Genomic DNA, 21,417 nt, shown 5'->3' with positions numbered 1-21,417 from the left:
AAATCCTCCACACCGCGGCTCTCAGCTCTGCACTGTATTTCCTTCCGTCGTCGACAGATACCCCACTGCTGTCAGCACCACCACGATACAAGGATCTTACTTTTTTTAAAGGCAGTTTTGTCCCAGGCTGGGCTATGATAAGCATGCATGCTGCCACCCTTTAAAACAAGCTTCCAAAATTCCGCCTTTCGCAAGGGACCATCTCCTCAGCTTCATCAAGCACTTTATAATACGGCAAAGAAAATCCTCACAAGTGCCTTGAACTCTTCCGAGGAGATTGTGTTTCACTATTTCACCTGCACACGCCAACTCAAAGATTCACACTGAGGATCTGGTGGAGGTTTAGGAGGCAAAGGGGATTTTATGAGGCCCGGAGGACGAACAACACGGGCTGGGTTTCTGAGCCATCATTTGATGACAGGTGTGGGGTGGTGTCCGCGCCGGGGGAAACGAAAGGAACCTACTGGAAACATCAGTGACTACAGAAACTAAAGACAGGGCCGCCGGGAGAGAGCTCAGTGGAACACGCGACTGCCTGGCAAGCACAGGGGCCCGAGTTCAATCTCCGGTTCCGTAACAAAATAAAAATAAAAAATAGAAACAAAAAAATCCAGATAAAGCCCCTGCCTGTTAAGGCCCTCTTAACTCCTTGAGGGCTCTAAGCCTGGGGTTTTTGGTGCTGTTGTTCCCCCCACCCAGCCCCACAGTACTGGGCACTGAACCCAGGACTCCACACAAACTGGGCAAGTTTTCTTCCAACAGAGCTCCATCTCCAGTTTGTTTTCTTCTTTTTATTTTTATTTTGTTTTACTCTGAGATAGGGTCTCACTAAATAAGCCTCTAACTGGCACCCCTTCCGCCTCAGCTTCCCAAGTAGCTAGGACTGCAGGTGTGCACCAGCAGCCGGCCTAGGACCTTTCCTATTCAAGAAACACCTGTTCTTAATATGTCACGGTACACACATGTAATGCACAGAGCCAGTGCAGCCAGGCCAGATCGACTTGTGCTCCCTATTTTCAGGAAGCACTGATGGCTTCCATTTTAATTTTAGTGTGAATACTGGAAAATAATAACTATCATGAAAAGAGAGCTAGCTGTACAAATAACCCTTCACAGCATAAGCAGAGAGCTCCTGACCTGTTTGTGCTTGGTACTAGTGTGAATTTGCCCAGCAAGTGCAAGGACCTGGGTTCGATCGTTGGCATCAAAAGATTTTTGTTAAAAAAAAAAATACTGCATGGCAAAATTCAGCCCTAACTTCATAACAGGGTACATGTCACCTGATGTCCTCCTGATAAAAACCTTGGAAATGACAAGAAAGCACATCTTTTAAATATTTTATAGAATATTTCTGGCTTTACGTGAAAGAACTCTAGTGACTACAGCTTTAGACTCTGAAATACAGCTGAGTTCAACTACCCAAGGCCAGAAGGAAATTCTTTCAGCTGAAAAAGCTACACTGGCATGAGAAACGGCCACAGACTTCAGAAGTTCTCAAGGTCTGAGGATGCGGACGCCAGAATTTACAGTCTGCACCTGAACTTCATAACCTTGAGGCTGAACTTGGCACTTGCTTTTGGGTGAAACCCCGAAGAATAAAACTTTTGAAAACACAGCCTGCAACAGTCAAAACAGTATTCTGATGACCTTTTCCCCAGGAGGCAAGTCTGTGTGAAATGATAGGGAGGCTGCTTCCAGTCTATCTTCTGAGAGAGCTGTAAGCACTTCAAGTACATTGCCTGCTGAGGACCTCACTTCTTAGCCTGGTGTGGTGACCTGTGCCTGTAATCTCAGCACTCAGAAGGCTGAGGCAGGAGGATTTCCTTGAGTCTAAGACCAACTAGGATATACAGATCCTGTCTAAAAATCAACCTACCTCCCTTCCAAAAACATTTCTACTTCTTTACAGCAAATACTACACTTAGGACAATTGGGGACATGGCTTTGGTAAGACATTAGTTCTCTAGAATATAACAGTGACCGATTTGGCCTACAGTCAGCTAGCAGGCAGACAAGGCAGCGTACTCTGGAGGACCACCTGGGCGACTCTCCTTGAAAGAAGAGCAGCTGTCTCTATTTTGGCTGTGCCTGCCCCTATTTCTATGTACTGATAGGTACAGAGCTGGCTAGGACTTTTCCTTTTCCCCTCAATTATCCCTGATAACCCCCACCTGCTGCTCTCCAAGTGTGCTGGGTTGAGGCAGGATGAAGAGCCAGTGCTCCACACTGTCAGCTGGGATGGAGCCCCAAGATAGAGGCTAGGACTTCCTGGGGCTTCAGAGATTATGCATCAGGGCTGAAGCACTGGACCCCAAAACATTAGCTACTACCTTAACTGTGCCCCTGCATGTCCTTCTCTCTTCGTACTACAGAGGTGAATGCAGCCCCTCCCTAGCCCAGCCCACACACTCACTACCTACTTCCTGCCATGCTCAGTCATTCGTCCTCAAGCCACTCCTTCATGACAACAAAATCTGGGTTCGGCCCTGGCTCAAGGCCTTTGCTCCAGAAAGCCATCACCAAGGCCAGCCGTAGGACCCCTTGGCTCCCTGTAACTCTAGGCCTTAGTCTCTTTATTCTCACCATGGATTGACTGGTAGTGGAAGATTGGAATAAACTTGATGGAATTCCAGTAACTTATCCATGGGATTACAAACATAAACTTTCCGGACCGAAACGAGGACCAAAGAGGGCTCCCAACACACGGCAGAGAGGCATTGTAGCGGAGAACAGTCCACAGCACGGCAGGCTGGAGGGAGCCAGTGATCACGCAAGGAGGAGGAATAAATCCCTACCATGCCACACCCCCAGTGGCCCACCTGTCCCCACCAGCTTCACCTCCCAATTCACACCCAGACATAAACCCACTCAACAGACTAATCCAATGTCACCCGCCCAAGACCCAGGCACCCCTCTGAGCACAGGAGGCTTTGGGAGGACATCTAGATATAAACACATATATGATTTATAAAGTCTACTCTGTTTCCACAGGTTCTGCATTTATAGATGCAATTCGCTGTGGACCTAGAACACATTTTACAAAGTTAGGTCTGTACCGAGCATGTACTCCCTTTCGCTCATTGTTCCCTGAACAATACAGTTTGATATCTATTTGCGTAACATGCAGACTGTACGAGGTATTACAAGTAGCCTAAAGATCACTGCTAGTATTGGGAAGGAGTGTGTAAGTTCTGTGCAAATATGACGCCATCCCATGTAAAGGGCTTGGGCCTCACACGATTTCAACACTTCTGGAGGCCGTGGAACCAAGCGCCCACAGACCCTGGGGATGACTATAGGGTAGATTTATCCTATATACAGACTAGTTGGAACAAATGTTCTAGCTCTTTATACTTGAGAGACCCCAGCTCCTCTACCTGTGGCTGAAACAACAGACACACTTCATGCCACACTCTTGGCACAGTACACAAGACCAAGGGGATTTTTTCGTACAACACAGGAGTGACCCAGAAGTAAAATTAGTATGTGGGAAAACCTCCGACTTGCTCTTGCTGTACAACCTTGGTGGTAAAAGCAGAGTACAGGGCGTCTCCCAGGGCTGGGAGCCAATCCCACACGGGCTGTAATTAGGAAGGGAAGGGAGAACTTGATGAGGGGCTCGGTGGAGACAGAATGGAGCATCCGGCTGGCCCTCACCAGCAGCGACCGTTAGGGGGTCAGACTCAGAGTCCTGGCCTGGGAGGACCCCAGACACGACCGGCCCGATGGCACTTTCCCCGATTATCGCATCTGATGATCTCGGCTGTTGCCTGGGGAATTAAGAGCAAAAAGAGCAAAAGCCAGCACACTCACATAGGATTTGTCTCTCTCTTCCAAAGTTTTCATTTGTTTATCTTTTTCTGTTGCCTAATGCCACATAAGCAGCTCTCATTTTCAAAGCCTGAGGCCAGAAGCCGTAAGAAGCAAGCAGTAAGAAAAAGCCCTGCTGGTTAGAAATTACTGGGAATAGTGTTCCCCTCGCTTCTACAGGGAGCCTGCCCAGCAGAACAGAGACACAGTGAACCAGGGAGCTATCCGGGGAGATGCTGCAGGAGGCTAGTGCTGGGCTGGGGAGATGGCTCAGTAGAATAAGCGCTTCCCTGGCAAGTGCAAGGCAAGGGTACGAGTTCAACCCCTGGTTCCGCAAACAAAAACAAAAACAAACAAAAAACCCAGGAGGCTAGTGTTCCCACCCTCACTATGGCTGACTCAGTTTCCCTGTTTCCAGAAGTCTTGGCTTCCTCCAAGAACCCCCCTTCCCATTTCCTGCTGCTTTTGCACCAACAAGTGTCAGGAATGAGTGAAAGCCTTACTGCGTTTTACGGAGGACTAAAGCAAGGGCAGGCTTGAGAATGGGCTCTCAGCAGCTATGGAACCGAAACAGTCACATTATTTCTGTAACTGACAGCCCCCAAGTGACTCTGCGTGGATCACCAGATGTAAAAGTGTGCATGGCTGTGGACTACAGCCCAGCCATGAAGTGGAACAAGCTCCCGGCCCAGAAGGACACAGAAGGCCTCAACAGCAGTGAGCAAAAAAAGCCAGCCCAAAGGCGATGCATTGTCCAGCTCCATCCATGGAACACCACCTTCCTGTGACCAGATAGATCTCAGGAGGAGAAAGACGGTGCCACTGGCAGTGGACCACAGGGGGAGGGGGCTGAGCAGGACCTTCTGCGTGGTCAGAGCTGCAGGCTCTGGGTATAGGTCTAGCACGAAGACCAGTGTGCAATCACACCACGCAGAACCACACATACACGGGTACAAACGGGTAGAAAACCGAGTAAGGTCTGGAGACTGCACAGATGACAACCTGTGTGCTGAAGTACTATCACTTACGACACCACTACTCAGGACACTAGGTGTCATATACATGGGAAAAATGTCTATGTACCATCCAGGCAAATTCTACGTCTGTTTTCTCTTTCTCCTTTTTTGTTGTTCTGTGAGGCAGGGTCTCACTATGAAGCACAGCTTGGCTTCCAAGCCACGGCAACCCACCTGCCTCAGCGTCCCTTGTGATGGAATCTGCGTCACTACACCTGCGGTCCATGGCTTTGCTGATTTTGTTTCTTGGTATCACAGATCAAACTCATTACCTTACGCTTGCCAGGCAGGCGCGTAAGCCACTGAGCTAGCTCCCCAGCCTATTTTTTAAAAAGAGGATCCAAACAACAAAATACATGAAGCAGAGGACGTGAGGCTGAACGTGCCCTGACATGCCCTCAGGCATCCTGAGAGGATACAGCCCGGACTCCCTGAGGGCAGCAATGACCAGGGGCACCACTTAGCAAAATCACTACTTCTCTATTGCTCCGTAAGAGGACCTCAAAGAGCGCCTGGGCAGCGAGGGACTGGTAGAGGACCAGCGGCAGCCTTACGCTGCGCAGAAATCCTCCAGCAGGCTGAATGGTAGCGCAGGACTGAAATGCCAGGGCTGCTGGAAAGTCCTCCACGTGGGGAGCGGCTGGGCCCCAAACACAGGACACCAGCCAGGGGCTGCTGTCGGCCAAAGAGAAGGTAGAAAACAGGAGAGCGGGTGGGTGAAAGAGTACAATGGGGCCTGAATTAACCTGCAGCCGGAAGTATGTGGACACAGCTTAGAGGTGTTCAACTGCTCTGGTGTATGGGTGTGTTTCAGCTTATTACTTATTAACCAGGAAGTCTTCCCCTGGACTTTTTTTTTTGGCGGAAACGGGGATTGAACTCAGGCCCTTGCACTTGCCAGGGAAGGGCTTATTCCACTGAGCCATCTCCCCAGTCCCTTCCCATGGACTTTGAAAGGAAAGTTTTGAAAGTATTGAACAGGGGCCGGGGAGATGGCTCAGTGGAATAAGCCCTTCCCTGGCAAGTGCAAGGGCCTGAGTTCAATCCCCGGTTCAGCCAACAACAACAAAATGCCCTCATCTTTAGCAGTAGGTACCACTGCCATCCAGTGAGGCTTGTTTCTGTTTACGTTTGCTCTACTGCTGTGACCCAGGGACGTCGGTGGCCTCCTGGTTGCAGATACTCAACCTGACGCTGCCCAGCCTGCCCCTGAGGAGGGCACAGGCTCTCAGAGCTCACCCGTGGCACAGGTGGCTGAGCTAAGTATAAAGGACCCCAAGCCAGCACTGGGCATGCTGGCCCCTGCTGGCCCAGGGCTGTGTCCTCTGACTTCCATGACCTGGTTTTCTGCAGGACATTGCTGTACATGGCAACTGAACAACACTGTTGTCCTGGGTCAACTCACCAGAGCACACAGGAATAAAATTTAAAAGAAAAATCTACAGAAACAGCAGGGTGTTGTGGTAAAGGTCCGTAGCCCAGGCACTCAAGAGGCTGAGGCAGGACAATCATCAAAGACTGAAGGCAGGCCAGGCTACACATCAAGTTTAAGGTAGCCTGAACTAAATAGCAAGACACAAAACATGCACCGTTTCCAAACGGCCACCAGCTCTCCAGGCAATGAATGCACAGCGCCCTGAGGTGTGTGCCGGCCGTCGAGGAACCTCTGAACGCAGGCCCTGAGGTGTGTGCCGGCCTTCGAGGAACCTCTGAACCGCTCTGGAGGGGTGGGTAAGATCAAGCCACAGCTCTGCTGGTAACTCACCAACGACGGAAGAGCCTAAAAGTGAAAGCACACATCTAGCACTCTGAGCTGGCTGCTTCCTCCACCAAACGAAGCATTTAGGGTGCTAACAAGGAGCCATGAAATCCCCAAGACCATAAACGCATCATGAAGGGCGTCTCGGCGGCGCCTCCTACATGCTGCACTGACACCGCTTGCCAGCTCTGCCCACCCCGACACAGTCCAAGCAAAAATGTGCCACCCTTTGGTCACACTAAGAAAACTTGATCTTCAAGAAATAATCAGGCAAGCTCTCGATGATTTAGCACAACAATGTTCACGTGCTGGTAGAAAAGCAAAGAGCTAGAGGGCGGGCGAGATAGCTCAGCGGACTAAGTGCCTGCCCAGGCAAGCGCAGGGCCCGGGTTCGATCCCTGGCCCCACATGCCACGCCGGCCACGCCAGCCCTGCCTCCAGGCACACTGAGCCGGCCAGCGAGACAGGGCCTGGTGGCGCCTGCCTTAATCCCAGCACTCGAGGAGGCTGAAAACAGGAGGATCATTACGAGTCTGGGCTGCATAGTGAGACTCTATACCAAATACATAAAATAAAAAAAGAAAAAAGAAAAAGAAAAGCAAACAGCTAGAAATACCTAAAATGGTCATGTAATTCCTGATCATCCCCCAAAGAACGGGAGTGCCACTCTCAGACCCCAAGAGCCCAAACCCTGCCTGGGGCCCTGACTTCTTTTTTCTTTTCTTTCTTTCTTTCTTTTTTTCTTTCTTTCTTTCTTTCTTTCTTTCTTTCTTTCTTTTTTTTTTTGGTGGAACCAGGGATTGAACTCAGGCCCTTGCACTTGCCAGGCAAGCGCTTATTCCACTGAGCCGTCTCCCCGGCCCGGGCCCTGACTTCTGAGCACCCCGAATACCTCAAAAACAAGCAAACAAAAAACCCGGTAACTCTGCGATGTGTACATCGTGGTCTTCGATGAATGATGTCCATTTTGCACCTGCACCCGCAGTGGCGCTTGGTACAGACCGTGACTACGAATAATTATCAAGAGCTTCCCTCGGCCCAAAGAGAACTTGGTCATTCCACGTTACAAACATGTTTTTCACAATTTAAGACTAAAGTTTTCCTCAATCAACAAGGAACTATCTGTCACAGGTGCAATAAAAGTGCCAATTGCACAAAATATTGTAAAATAAGCAAATAAAACATTTGCCGGTCTGGGAAGGAAAAGAATCCCACAGCCATACTCTCTAGACATAATTATACGTAATTTTTTTTTTTTAAATCTTTTTGATCTTTATTTATGTGGTACAGGGTCTCACTACGCAGCCTGGACTCATAATGATCTTCCTGTCTCGACCTCCCCAGCACTGGGATTATGGTGTGAGCTGATAGGTTCTGGCCCTAGTATGAATTGCTGAATTATCATGGTGGTCGTCTAACATGGCTGAAGCCCTTAAAACAACAGCTTACCTTCCCAACGACCACTTCCTCCTCCTTCCCCACGCCAGCCCTGGCTACGACTTCCTGTGACCTTTCCCGCCCACACGAGGGAGCTTCCAATCAGCTCCTGAGACGTCACTAAACCTGCCCCTCAAGCTCCGCCCCCAGCAAAAGTTCATAGTCTCAGGCTCCCTGTCTGGGTCAGAGGATCCGCCCACCTCCCTGCCCTTGGTCCTCTCCGTGTGCTTAAGAGTTAATGAAGGGGGCTGGTGAGATGGCTCAGTGGTCTAAAGCACCTACTTAGAACAAGCATAACAAAGTTTAATCCCCAGCCCCGCCCCCTGGTGGGCTGAGCTGGCCACACACACACACACACACACACACACACACACACACACACATAAATAAATAAAGAGTTAATGAAGGCTTTCCCTCCCTCTGTTTCGGTTTCTCTGCTGCACTGCCGCCATCGCTATGAAGTACCGGGGATCAAACCTGGGTCCTTGCACTTCCCAAGCAGGCACTGAGCCTGCCGGACTGTCTCCCCAGCCCTGTACATTGACTATTTTGGGGACAGTATGCATTCAAATGAGCCTCAACTGAAAACAGATTTTTAACTGATTGACATCTCTTTTCAGTGTTTTTTTTTTTTTTTTTTTTTTTGGTGGAACCGGGGATTGAACTCAGATCCTTGCGTTTGCCAGTCAAGCGCTTATCCTACTGAGCCATCTCCCCAGCCCCTTTTCAGTGTTCTTGACAGCTCTGAGAAGCATAAAGAATAGCATAAGAAATGCTTGCTTTGGGTCGGTGCATAGCTCAGTGGTGGAGCACTAGGTGCTGGGTTCCCTCACCAGCATCGCTAACGCAGAAACAAAAGCAAGAACTTGCTTCAAGGAATGGTGGTGAGAGCGCTGGGACGGTACTGTGCATCTGTGATCCAGGCATTCAGGAGGCTGAGGCAGGGGGGTCATTTAGAGTTCATGCACAGCCTGGTCTCCACAGTGAGTTCAAGTCCAGACTGAATTACATAGTGAAGCCCTATCTCAAAATAAAATTAAAAAAAAAGTATTGATACTAACATTCAATGAAATTAAAATATTTTGTAATACTTCATACTATATGGCAAGATCAATAATCTATCATCCTGTTCCATTCATATTTTTAATCTAGAAGTTGTTATATGATTGTTGTCATTCATAACGGTAGTAACTTGGCCCAGCAGTTCTCTTCCAGACTGAGATTACTTAAAAAAAAAAAAAAAAATCTAAGAACCACAATAAATTGAAAAGAGGTTTCCTATTTGGTATCACTATCTATAAAATACAACTGTTGTCAAAATCTTGAGTACAGCCACATAATTAGAGATTCTGCTGAAATATGGGAAGAAAATAGATTTATGGCGACTATGATGAAGGACACGTTATTACCCAAACAAAGCCCGAGGAATGCGCGCACTGTAATTAAGTCCCTGCACGCTGATAATCCTACTGACTCTCCGCAATAAAACCAGAGCCTGACATGTGTTCTTTCTTCTGTCTGAACAAGGGCGTGTGTGTCAAGACAGGAGCGAAGGCCTCTCTTTACCAGTCTGGAAGCCTGATTTATAACTTGGGCCTGCCTTTAGGTCTGTGGTAGGGGCCGATGTTCTCTCGCCCCTGGCTGCCCAAAAGCGAGCAGCTGCTGCACACAGCAAGCTTCTTTACATATAAAGCTGTCTTTAGTCAACCGTTAAGTCAAAAATATTACAGGTAGCCGGGGAGGATGGCGCCTGCGAACGCTCGTAAGTTGAGGAAGGAGGAGCCCAAGTCCAGACACGGCTGCCTGAGCGTCTTAGTGACATCAGAAGAGCCGGTTTCAAAAGACAACACCACAAAAGGCTGCGAATGTAGTCCAGCGCGAAGGGCCGAGTTTAGGCCCCACAACACCCCGGAACGTAGGTACGGAGGTGGAAGGGGCCCCAGGGCGGCACAGTCAACACCACCAGGCGATCCGGGAACTCCTGCCTTGCCTCTACCTACGGCATTGTCTTAATCTTCTAAACTTAGAACATACTCTTTTCAGGATTGAGGAAATAAACTTTTTAAATGAGTGGGAAAGTATAATAAAAATCTGTACTAAATGTGTATTTCTCTCAGCCTTTTTTCTCTTAGCAAAAACACTCCCGATTCTAAATCTACCGTCCTCCCCCAAATAAACACAAATAATTGGAAAAGAACCATGAGTTCTTCAGAGATCTGATGTTGGTGAGGAGGCCAGTGAAAAGCCTTCACCCCGGTCCAACACCCCAACCCTCGGTAGCGTGGCCCTTGCAGCTCCAGCAAAAGGTGAAGGTAAACACCCAGCCCGGGGTGCAGTGGGCTCTGCCTTCCCTTTTTTTTCCAAGGCAAGCATCTCATTTTTAAATTTCCTCCAGCTTAAAATGCCTTTTCGCTGGGGTGATTTTAATCCTTGGCAGCGGATCCTGCAGGCTGGGTGGAAGCTGCGTGAGTCGTACAACTCCCGTTTCTTCCTGATTCTGACTGGCTTTTTGTTGGTTTGTTTATCGAAGACAGGGTCCCGCCATCTAGTTGGGGCTGGACTTGAACTCGCTACGAGTCTACTTTGGCCCCTACTGCGTGGTGATCCTCCTGCGTGCTGGCTGGCACAACAGGTGTGCACCACACTCCAGCCCGCGGTGTTCCAAGGGCCCTGCTGAGCCTCTGCTGCAGTCAGTGGCGCGATGTGACACGAGCGGCCAGCCTTCAGCTGGGTACTGGTGTCCCTCTCCGGCCGGGAGCACCCATTTCCCGCACAGCTCTCGGCAAGGCAGCGAGGCCTTGTCCCTGCAATGCTCGGTGAGAGGAGAGGCGATCCGATCCGAGGCCAAGACTGGGCCACAGGCAAACAAGGGGGAACAACCGATCCGGCTGGAAAAGCAGCCAGAATCTTTCTTCCAAAGAGGAGATAGCATCAGAAAGCCTCAGCGAATGCTCATTCCAATAACTGATTGCTAGAAACACATGAGTTCTCCCTTCCCTTTCAGAACCCCAGTGCTCAGAAATCTCGCTTTCTCAGGGCCTTCTCACGCAGATCTTCCAGAGCCTCCAGAGGCCGCTGCAGAAGATGCCCTCCACAGGGCCCTCTAGCAGAGGCACCCCTCTTTCCTAAGGAAAAAGTAAGTCAAAGAAAGTGTTGGGGCAGCTTCCCCAGCTGATGACCTTTCTCTTGCTGGGCTGGCAACGTCTCTGGGGAGAGGGCAGCTTGTTTCCCCACATTCTACAGTTTTCAACTCAAAAATCAGTAAGCCTAGAAAACATGGCACAGGTTTAAAGGCAAAGGATGGACAAGCCAGGCCGTGGAGGGCTCCCCCCCGCGCAGTGCAGCGTTCAAGCCCAGGTCCCGTCCTAGCTGGGTGACACTGGGCCAGTTACTCAGCAGCTCGGGGCTCACTGTCCCCCTCTGTGGGGCGGATGTATCCTAGTGCCTGCCCATTAGGCTGGTGAGTGGGTTACCTGCATGACTGAAGGCAAGTGCTCCAGAGCCTGGCCCAGGAGTAAGCGCTACCCAAACATTAGCTATATTGCTGCTGTCTTCAAAAAAGGCAAAATGCTTTACAATCAATGAAAAAGTTAGAAGGAGCTTCCTCTGGGTCATAAAAACATCTGTACTTGGGGGACGACTGCTGAAGCAAGGGGTGAGTGAACCCATGCATGAGTGGGGACCTTTCAAGATAGACAAGGTCACGGAGTGCTTCTAAGGGAGGCATCTAACCCCCTAAGACTTGGTGCCTTCCGGGAGGGGAAGTAGCACAGTAGCACACAAGGCCCCTGCGCCTCCGGCTTTGAGGTCCTCTGCAGAAGACCAAGGTGGGAAGAGAAGAGCCAGAGAGCCAGTTTGTGTCGCCAGACCTGCTTGGGAGGAGGATCGCTGGGACGACGCTCAAGGCCAGCCCGGGCTGCACAGTGCAAGCCTGCCCTCTCTCCTCCTCCTGAGCTCGGTGACCAGCACCAACCTTCTGTCCACAGCTCCCCCACATGTGCGGCGACTGCTTCCCACACCTCGCCTCGAACCTGCCTAATCGCGGCTGGGCCCCCAAAGGTGACGAGGCGTGGATGGAGCCCAGCTTCCACTGCTAAGAGGAGGGTGCTTTCTGCCCGGCCAAGGGCCAGTTAGGCATGGGAAACTGTACCGAGCTTAATATAGACTTCACTGGCGGCCTCTTTCTGAAAGTTCCCTGCAAATTAGGGACATGGAAATGTTACGCATTATTTACTCTGGATCCAAAAATCTGAAACCCACTAAAAGTAAGGTATCCAAATCCTTCTAACCACAACAGCAGAGGAATACACTCAAGGTTGTCCTCAGAGGCGACCCCTCCTTACAGGCAGCAGAGCAGAGAAAGCAAGCCCTGTGGGCTTCCAACACTCTACTTGGTGCCTCATTAGTGGCACATAGGAGAGCTGAGCTAAGACAGTGGACAAGTGACACACAGGAGCAGCCTGTTAGCAACAACTGGCCCGCCAGCAGCTGCTGCCGTGGCTTTGCTGTCCTTGACATGGCAGGGGCAAGATTAAAAAAGAAGAAAAAATGAGTACTTGACAAAAGAACTTCTTCCGGACTATGCACAAAAGGCGAGGTTCTATAAATCCATTGTTACACAGGGAAGGGGCCCTACCCCACGTCCTCGCACGATTTTACAGTCATCAAAGTGACTGTCTACAAATTCCATAGTGTAAGAAAGGCCCCAGGTCTTCTTTACAAATGGAGAGACAATTTGGCAGGGGTGGGGTGGGGGTAACGGGGAAGCCCCCAAATAACAATGTCTCAGCTTTTTCTGACAAGAAAAGAACTGTCAGGCGGTCTTAAACAAAAACTATATTATCAAAGGAGGAAGGGACAGGCTTGGGGACTCTACTACTAGTTTAAGAAGCTATCTGGACCCCAGCGGGCAACATTCACACCGTGCCTGCCCAATAAGTGGAAAGGAGGCGGCCGCCGGCCACTTCACAGCAGTCTGCTCCCTGCTGAATGGAGCCAGGCTGCCCAGACTGACTGGAAAGAAAATATGTTTTACTAACAACTTATCCCTTACAGTATAAGTGCCTGCCTTCCATATCTGTAAGCAGGAGTGTTTTACTGGTGGGCACTTTACATATTTTTTCTGAAAATCGAAGTGTTCACTGAGGCCTTATCAATTAGTTCATTGAAAGGAAGTGTTTATGCTGTTTAATCAATCTTACATACCTAAATCTGGTAATCTGAGCAACTGCTCTGAACATAACAATAGGCCATATGATAGCCACGGTTGATTTCCTATCACCTTGTTTTGAAATTCTGTATCATTTTTATTAAAGGGGTTGGATCCTTGGCACCACATTCCCTGCTGGCTCTGTCCCCGGGTGCGCTAAGCCAGCCACTGTACCCGAGCGGTAGTACATGCCTGTAATCCCAGAGCTGGGGAGGCTGGAAACAGGAGGATCACTATGAGTCTGAGCTGCACAGTGAGACCCTGTACCAAATACATAAGAAAAAAAATTATAAATAAATAAATAAAATAATAATAAAAAAGAACATACAGAGAATATCAATTACCAAATTTCCTGCTCTGGAAGTAATTCAAGTTTTTTACATTTCTAGATATAGTCTAACAAATTAAAAAAAATTAGATCATGCACTTGAACAACCATCATTCCATGCCTACACCTAAAACAGAAAATGGAAAAGCCCAGTTCACTGGTAAGTCACTGGCCCCCCCTATAACTCAGGCTTCGTACCTGGCCCCGGGGACACAGACCCTGTGCCCATTTCAAAACATCAACGAGTTGGGGGCCGAGGAGATGGCTCAGTGGAATAAGCGCCTCCCTGGCAAGCATAAGGGCCTGAGTTCAATCCCTGGTTCCAAAAAAAAAAAAAAATCAACGAGTTGGTACAGTGGCCATGCAGCTGGCCAAACCTCTTTATTATTACTATTATTACTTTTTTTTGGGGGGGAGAACCGGGGATTGAACTCAGGCTCTTGTGTTTGCCAGGAAAGCACTTATTCTACTGAGATATCTCCCCGGCCCTTATTATTATGTTCATCAGCTTATATCTCCCCGGCCCTAATTTTTTTAAATTGCTTCTGATTTCAGACATTCCTAAACTCCAGCTTCTGGCCACAGTCCATTTTCCCACAACCTACCTGGAATGACTGAAAAAACCTGCTTCCCAAAGCCAGCACCCACAGTGAGCTCCAGAGAAGGCATAAAACCTAACGAGAGCCAGAAGAAACTGAAACCAGCCTGCGGGTTGCCGGGCTCCTGGGCTCCAGTCCCAGGGCGCGGGTTGAAGTGGGCAGCGTCAGCTGACTGGCACAAGCCTCCTTCCTCCCCTGGCCGCCCGCCCGCAGCAAGATGCCAGATCCCATTTGAAACAGGCAAGCTGGGACAAGAAGGCAGGCAGCTGGCCCAGGAAACGCACCGCCAGCCAACTGCTGCCCAGGTCCGGCTTGTGTGCTCCGCTGGGAGGGTTTACTCCTGGGGCTCACCTGGCCACGTCTGCAGACATTTGGGGGTGTTAGTACTTCAAAGGGTGCAGGCTGCTGGTGTGCAGTGCATCTCGGCTGGGGGTGCTTTTCAGCATCCTACCCAGCCAGGGACAGCCTGCATGACAAGCAATATTCTGGCTCAAAATGTCAGCACATCCAGCTGGAGAAAGTCTGGTCTAGCTCGCAGCGGCAGCTGTGATTCACAAACAGCTCCTGTTTCCCACAGCTGGCCAGCCTACCGTGCATACAGCTCACACGTAACATCTCATTCACAGTCTTCCTCAGGGCTTCAGACTGATGTCTAACAGGCAGCAAGTCATTCCCCTCCACCACAGCGCGGAAGGTCAGAAACCGGAATGGGATGCCATAGAGAGAGATAAGGAGGCCCTACAAGTTAGTGGTCCCAAGAAATGTATCACTTCTGGGACATCATGACATTTCTTTCACTGGACAAGTCCCCAGAAGGACCTTCCGTTCCAAGCTACTAGAAAGAGAGAAGGGGCCTATGTAAAGGCAATAGGTCTGCAGGAGCTTTTCTCATTTAAGGTGACAGATTAACAGTTTATAAGATGGAATTTTGGAGGCTGATTAGAAATTAATATTGTAACACAGTACATTGAGTGTAACCTTAAATACATGAAAGATCCTCAGAAATACGAGTCACCACCAACAACAACAACAAAAAGAAAGAAAAAGCAATGGCTCTGGATTCTGTAACATGTTCGTCAGCTTTAGGCAGATGAGCTACTACCTTGGGGTCAGCAGAAAATGAAGAGAATGTAGCAGAAGATCGCTAAAGGTCAACTTCAATAGTATATTAACCACTGAAATAAAATCCAGCACCCAGGCCTCCCACCCCAGTGCTGTCTGCACTTCCGTTACCCTGAAGTTCCTCCCACCTGCGCTAGGGGGCAGAGTTCTCGCTAAGGGTCCGCAGCCTTCAGGAGGTCTGCGACCCCAACATACTTTCATTAGATTTTCCTAAGGATCCAAAACACGAAAACAAACAGCAATAAAGCTAGGAACCACTGCGCTACAGGCAGAGCCCCAGTTTTCTGACAGGAAAAGCAATTTTAAGAGCCCAAAGGTCACCATACAATAGCAAAAAGGCAGGAGCCTTCAAATTACAGGTACATAACAGGTCAGTGTGAGGGCTGGGGAGATAGTTCTGTGGCCTATGCGCCTGCCTAGGCAAGCACAAGGACCCAGGTTCTGATCGTCGGTATACGTGCTGTGCCGGCCTTGCGAAGAGCCGGCCACTGAAACCGGGTGTGGTGGTGCACACCTGTAAATCCCAGCGCTGGGGAGGCTGAGGCAGGAGGATGAGTACGAGTCTGACCTGCGTAGTGTGACCCTGTACCAAATATATAAATAAATAAAAGATTTTTTAAAGGAAATATAGATAGATAGATGGATAGATGATTAATTTCTTTCCAGCCTCTTTCATAATATACTGGGGTCTCACATCTCAGGCACTGCGTTTGCAAAACAAGGTGAGTACTACTAGTCAAGAACATAGTTATCGCTACGGTAAGAAAACTGTAAGTGAACATCCCCGGGAGTTCAGAAAGCAAAAGGACTTGAAATAGGATACCTAATTCAGCCAGAAGAGCGAGCTGGCTAAGGTGCAGGTGAGCCCTCAACACTCTGATTTGCTGGAAAGTTCCAGGGCTGTTCTGGACGCACAGAGCAGACCCCAGTTCGCACAGAACCTCACATCGGTCTCCCCAAGCAACTCGGTTTACGCTGAAACCACTTCAAACCTCAAACTTAAACAGAATTTGTTCAATAAACACAACCAAGAAGGAAAACGGAGCCAAGAAACCACACCAACTCTTAATCCCAAGGAGGGAGGGTAAGGTTCTCAATTCAAGTTCCAAACCATGGGTGTTCGGCCCTTGCCGACCACGCAGGACATCCATTTCTTTCTGTTCTTTCTTTGTTTGCTTTAAAATAATTTTCTTTAGATTTCAAACGGAAACTTTGCCAAGTATGGGCAGTCAGCACAAGCAGGGTCTTTTGAGCCCGTGCTCCGGGGACACCCCAACCCCCAAAAGGCACTTCTTTGGGAGCTCGGATCCCACACTCCCGGCTCCAACAGGCAGAGAACCGCGGCCGAGGGAGCCGCGCTGCCCTCTCGCACTTCGTGGAAGCGTCCCCTCTCCAAGTCTCCGCGCCCCAGCACAGGAAGCCCGCACATTTTGCAGAGGAAATGCCAGAGCACACTCCGCTCTCGGAGAAAGCACAACTCGGCCGAGCTTGCTTTCTGCGCTTCCTGCACCCAGGCACCAGACCGTCGGCCCTCCCTCCGCACCCTGCGCCCTGCGCCCGCGGACGCACCTGGCGCGGACCCGGGGCCGCCACCCAGGCGCAGGCCACGCACCTCCGCCGCCGCCCTCCCTGGCGGCAGGCGCGGGACCGGGTAGACTTGTGTCCCGGGCCGCGGACTCACCTCGGGGAAGAAGCTGTCCATTGTTCCGGCCTCGCCAGGCCCGCGGAGCCGACCACCGCGCGGCCCCGGGCAGCCCCGCGCGTCACGGCGCGAGTCCCGGGCACCCGAGCCCGCGGGGCCGCCCCGCCGCCATGGGCCGCGTCCTCGTCCTCTTCCTCACCTTTTGTTTGCCCCAACCCAAGTCTCTAACTCATTCGTCCCAAAGCCAGCCTTTGTCTCTTCTTCCTCCAAGTTTCTCACTTCGGGGCCAAGCGTCCGCGATCCGGGAACAGCTGGTGGCACATTCTACCCGGGCTGGGAAGCCGGGCCGGCGCGTCCCTCCCTGTGCGTCTCGCCCGGGCGCTCGCTCAAACGGGGACACCGGGACACAGCGCGCGCGTGGGGGTCCGGAGCAGCGCGGCCGCGTGGAACAGTCGGGGGAGCCGACTCCGCTGGCTCTCGCCGGCTCTGGACTCCCAGACCCCGGGCGGCCCCGCCCCGCCACGCCCCCGCCCTCCGGGGTCCCGGCCACGCCCACCACTGCCCCGAGCCCCGCCCACCCTCAGGTCCCGCCCACTCCGCGCCCCAGGTGGCCGGGAGGTGAGGTGGGCGGAGCGCGGCCCCAGGTTCCTCCCCAGCCCGCGGGCCGCTGGGCTCGCCCAGGCCGAGCCCTGCCGAGCGTCCCGGGAGGAGGCGGGTCCCCAGCGCCTTTGATCTTCGCGGGCTCCGGGCAGCCCGGGCACCGACCTCCTCCGTGCTGCTGCGCGCTTCCCCGGGAGAGGAAGCGCGGTCGGCTGAGCCGGCCGGGTCAAAGCCGGAAGCCAGGGCTCCTCGGCTCCTGGAAGTAGTTTTCCCGCGTTGAGCTTCTCTCCTGCAAAGTCAGGTTAAAAGACGTTTCCGTAGCTGTGCGGAAGAGTGGTTTTGAAAAGTGGGAGGAACCGTGCCTGGAGCGTCTGAAAATGGAGGTGGAAGCGGGTCCGGTCCTCCTGGGCGGCTCCTCAACCGTGCGCCCCGGAGCCCCCCGCGGTGCTTCCCGGGGTGACTGCTCCGTAACCCGCCGCCTAGTTCCCTGCCGAGGCGGCGCTGGTCTCCTTAACACGCAGACGAAGCAGTGACTTTCCGGTGCCGCGCGACCCGTGGACTCCTTGAAGCGACCAGTTTGGGTTGCTGTCAGGATCACTGGATACCTGGCACCGAGTTGGCGGGTGCGAGTGGCCACAAAACGACTGGTTCTTCCCTATAAGCGCGTTAAGAGGCTCTCCCCAGGGGTTTTTGCCCGCTGCTGCCCAAACTTCAGGAAAGTTAAGCCCACCCCACCCCAAATTCTCTGCCTAGGATGTCTCAGAGAGTGAATGAACATTCCTTTCGTATGCTTGGCTTGGAGATTCCAGCATCTGTGTGATTTAGAGCAGTTCTTTAGCAGCATTAACGTTGTTAGCCCCACCCGACACCCTTTGAAGGAGTCGAGTGTAAGCTAATTAGCGGTGTTCTGTTTCACTGGGTTTCCTCACTTAGGACTTGGTGCCATTAAAGGTGGTGTCCAAGGTTGAAGGGAAGTTGAGGTGGACGCACCAACAGTGCCAAGCACCGACCAGAGTGCTCAGCCAAACTGTCCTGCAGCCAATTGTGTGCAAAACTGAAACAGAACAATTACAGTCATTATGGTGTTAATCTGCGCAAACATCTCTGAGAAATTGCTCAAGACCTTGTTCCAGGGTGTGGGTGTGACTCGGTTCTCAGACACCGTGCAGCCGCTGAGTGCACTGCGCAGACGCGGCCTTGCCCTTCTAGAAGTCCCTCCAATGCGCTACAGGTATTCCTCCTTTAATGACCTATGCGTTTAACAACTCTCTGGACTGAGGCGTCTGACCGGATTCAGGACTTGCCACTGAGGCTTCCAGTAAGATGAATCTTATTTGTAGAACCTCAGTTGTTTTCACAGTACACGTTTATAGAATACTGTAATTTTGCCTGGTTGTACTGCACGGTGCAGAACTGTAGTTTTATGTTTTGTTATGTTACAGTACTACATGTAACAGTTCTGCAAATAAAAGCAAAGTCCTCAAGGTGCAGTTTGCACTGACCATTTCTTTGTTCTGTGTATTGTAATGTAAACAAGGAATTCTGTAGCCTACTGCATTTTGGAAACATTCTCTAAGCCTGTTGTGAAAATAAACCCAACATCCCTAAAACGACTAATGTCTTAAAAACATGTATTATATGTATAAAGTCTTATGCTGGGGGGAAAATGAGCTAGTTGACGTTTTTTGGCTATTGCAAACAAGCTCATACCTTAATACCAAATATATATGGTTTGCCTGTTTCACGGCAGAAGGGGGCGGTTTGGAGCACAGCCTTACAAGACCATCTGTCATGTATGATATCGGCAGGACAGCAGCGCCACAGTGCCAGATAAGTGTATCAGGGCACTCTGTATTGAGCCCACTTCCAGGGACGAGGTGCTTCCAGTACTTCCTCAGGTGATACAGAAATCAGTTCATGTGGAGGTAGATACATTCTCAGATATAAACAAACTCTTTAGAAATGACATTGCCTTTGAAACTTTTTGATGTGTAGAAGTGTCTCATGACATTTTCTCAAGGGCTGTATGTGCACTTTGAATCACAGGAAACAAGTGAACAATTGATCATGGCCATTATTCTTGGCTCTGTGATTGTTTTCTGTGTTTGCCTTTTGTCACATACTTGTGAGCTCCTTCACCCCATGCTTTATGGCCTTCTGTCATCCTAGGTTCTTTGCTGCAGAGGCAGACAGAGCAGTGACTCCCTCAACGTCAGTCTCACTGTCAAGGATACTTGGCATTTCCAATGATTTTTACAGAGTCAAGCGGGTTTGTGGTTTTGTGACACCTTATTTCTAGTATTTTAGCCTCCTTGGTCCCTTACATTGCAGATGCTCCTTCATTAATGAGCCAACATTGCACATTCAAAACAGCTTCCAGGAATACCAGCATTCAGATCGATGTAACCTTGAAGAATTCATGGGCTGCTAAGATGCCAGGGACGGCAAGTGAGGGGACATGGGAACAGGCACTCCACCGACTTGCTGAAGCTCACCTCGGGACTGTGCCTGTCCTGCAGACTTGATTGCTGATGAACATTCGGATTCACTGCTACCTAGTCATGGATCTTGAACTCCCTGAGGAGTTTTCATTCCTGACTTTTCTGACATATGGGGGTCAGTATTGCCTGCATCCGGCTGATGTGATGATTTGTTGGCAGCTGCTGTATTTTATTTTAAAGTTATCAGAGAGTACATAATAAGAAAAAGCAAGTAATTTTTCATTGAATATTTTGATGACATCTAACACAGATATTCCTTGTTTAATGACCTGCCTCTTTAACAAGTATCCAGACTTACCACTTGCCTCTTGGACCTTTGTTGTTGATTCTATGCATCTTGTTTAAAGAGCCTTGATTTCTTTTTTTGAACAATGTACTTTGTTTATACGGTACTGCAATTTCTGCTGCTTGAACCATACAGTACAGGACTGTGGTTTTTATGCTGTTATACATTATGGTGCTGCTTGCCAGAGTTATATAAATAAAAACAAATTCATCAAGTTGGAGTCTCCTTTGACTGTTTCTTTGTTCTGGATATTGTAGTGTACACACTACAGTATGATTCCTCATTTGCTGACTAATTCAGTTAACCTAGTCACATGAACAGAACTTGGTCTTTAAAAGAGGAGTGGCTGCATAGGGCTATCGACTGCACTAGTTTAATTTATCATGTTGATAATATTGGACGGGAGATGGGTCAGAAGGTGGCATGCACGCACCCCATATGTTCCCCTCAGTTTTCTGTTTTAAAAAATAGAGTTCATTATTTTTTCAGTCATTATCTTGTCAATTAAGCAAACAGGTTTGGGACAGCTCAGCAGCACAGCGCCTGCCTGGCAAGGGCAAGATCCTGAGTTTGGTTCCTGTAGCCCCCAAAGTTGATGAATAAATAAAAAGAAAGTGGGGTTAACAACCATTCCCAACTTGACATAATACATTAAAGAATGATAAGCCAGACCCAATATGAGGAGCTGAATTTTAGTGAACCTTTTGTTTCTTTTAAAAATTTCATAGCAGCTTTATAAATTGTGGGTCTTAAACTACTTTACCAGAATCCCCTGGGGCATTTGTTAAAAAGAAAAAAAAAAAGGATGTAGAGCGGCTGTGCCTGAAGGCGCGGCGTCTGACGCGAGCTCAGGTGGGGTAGAGAGTAGGGGGCGGTAGTCGGGGGTGGTGGGAGAAGGAGGCAGTGAATCATTTATACAGGGCGCCCAAGCAGGACCCGAAGCCCAAGTTCCAGGAGGGCGAACGAGTGCTGTGCTTTCGTGGCCCTCTTCTTTATGAAGCAAAGTGTGTAAAGGTTGCCATAAAGGACAAACAAGTAAAATACTTTATACACTACAGTGGTTGGAATAAAAATTGGGATGAGTGGGTTCCAGAAAGCAGAGTGCTCA

The 21,417-nt window shown here is 50.0% G+C and overlaps 1 protein-coding gene across 1 annotated transcript in view; it reads right to left on the bottom strand.

Annotated features, from left to right (window-relative positions):
• Positions 1 to 17,414, bottom strand: part of Myo10 (myosin X) — a 237,948-nt gene extending 220,534 nt beyond the window's left edge. The window contains exon 1 of the mRNA XM_023704945.1: positions 16,962 to 17,414. Coding sequence (XP_023560713.1) covers positions 16,962 to 16,982 — 21 coding nt within the window. The 5' untranslated portion in view covers positions 16,983 to 17,414. The remainder of the gene's footprint in view (positions 1 to 16,961) is intronic.
• Between the last annotated feature and the right edge of the window lie 4,003 nt (positions 17,415 to 21,417).

This window comes from Octodon degus, unplaced genomic scaffold (genome assembly GCF_000260255.1).
Source record: "Octodon degus isolate 3935 unplaced genomic scaffold, OctDeg1.0 scaffold00207, whole genome shotgun sequence".
Classification (NCBI taxonomy): Eukaryota; Metazoa; Chordata; class Mammalia; order Rodentia; family Octodontidae; genus Octodon; species Octodon degus.
Note: the sequence above shows the minus strand (reverse complement) of the source record. Positions and strands in the feature narration are given on the sequence as shown.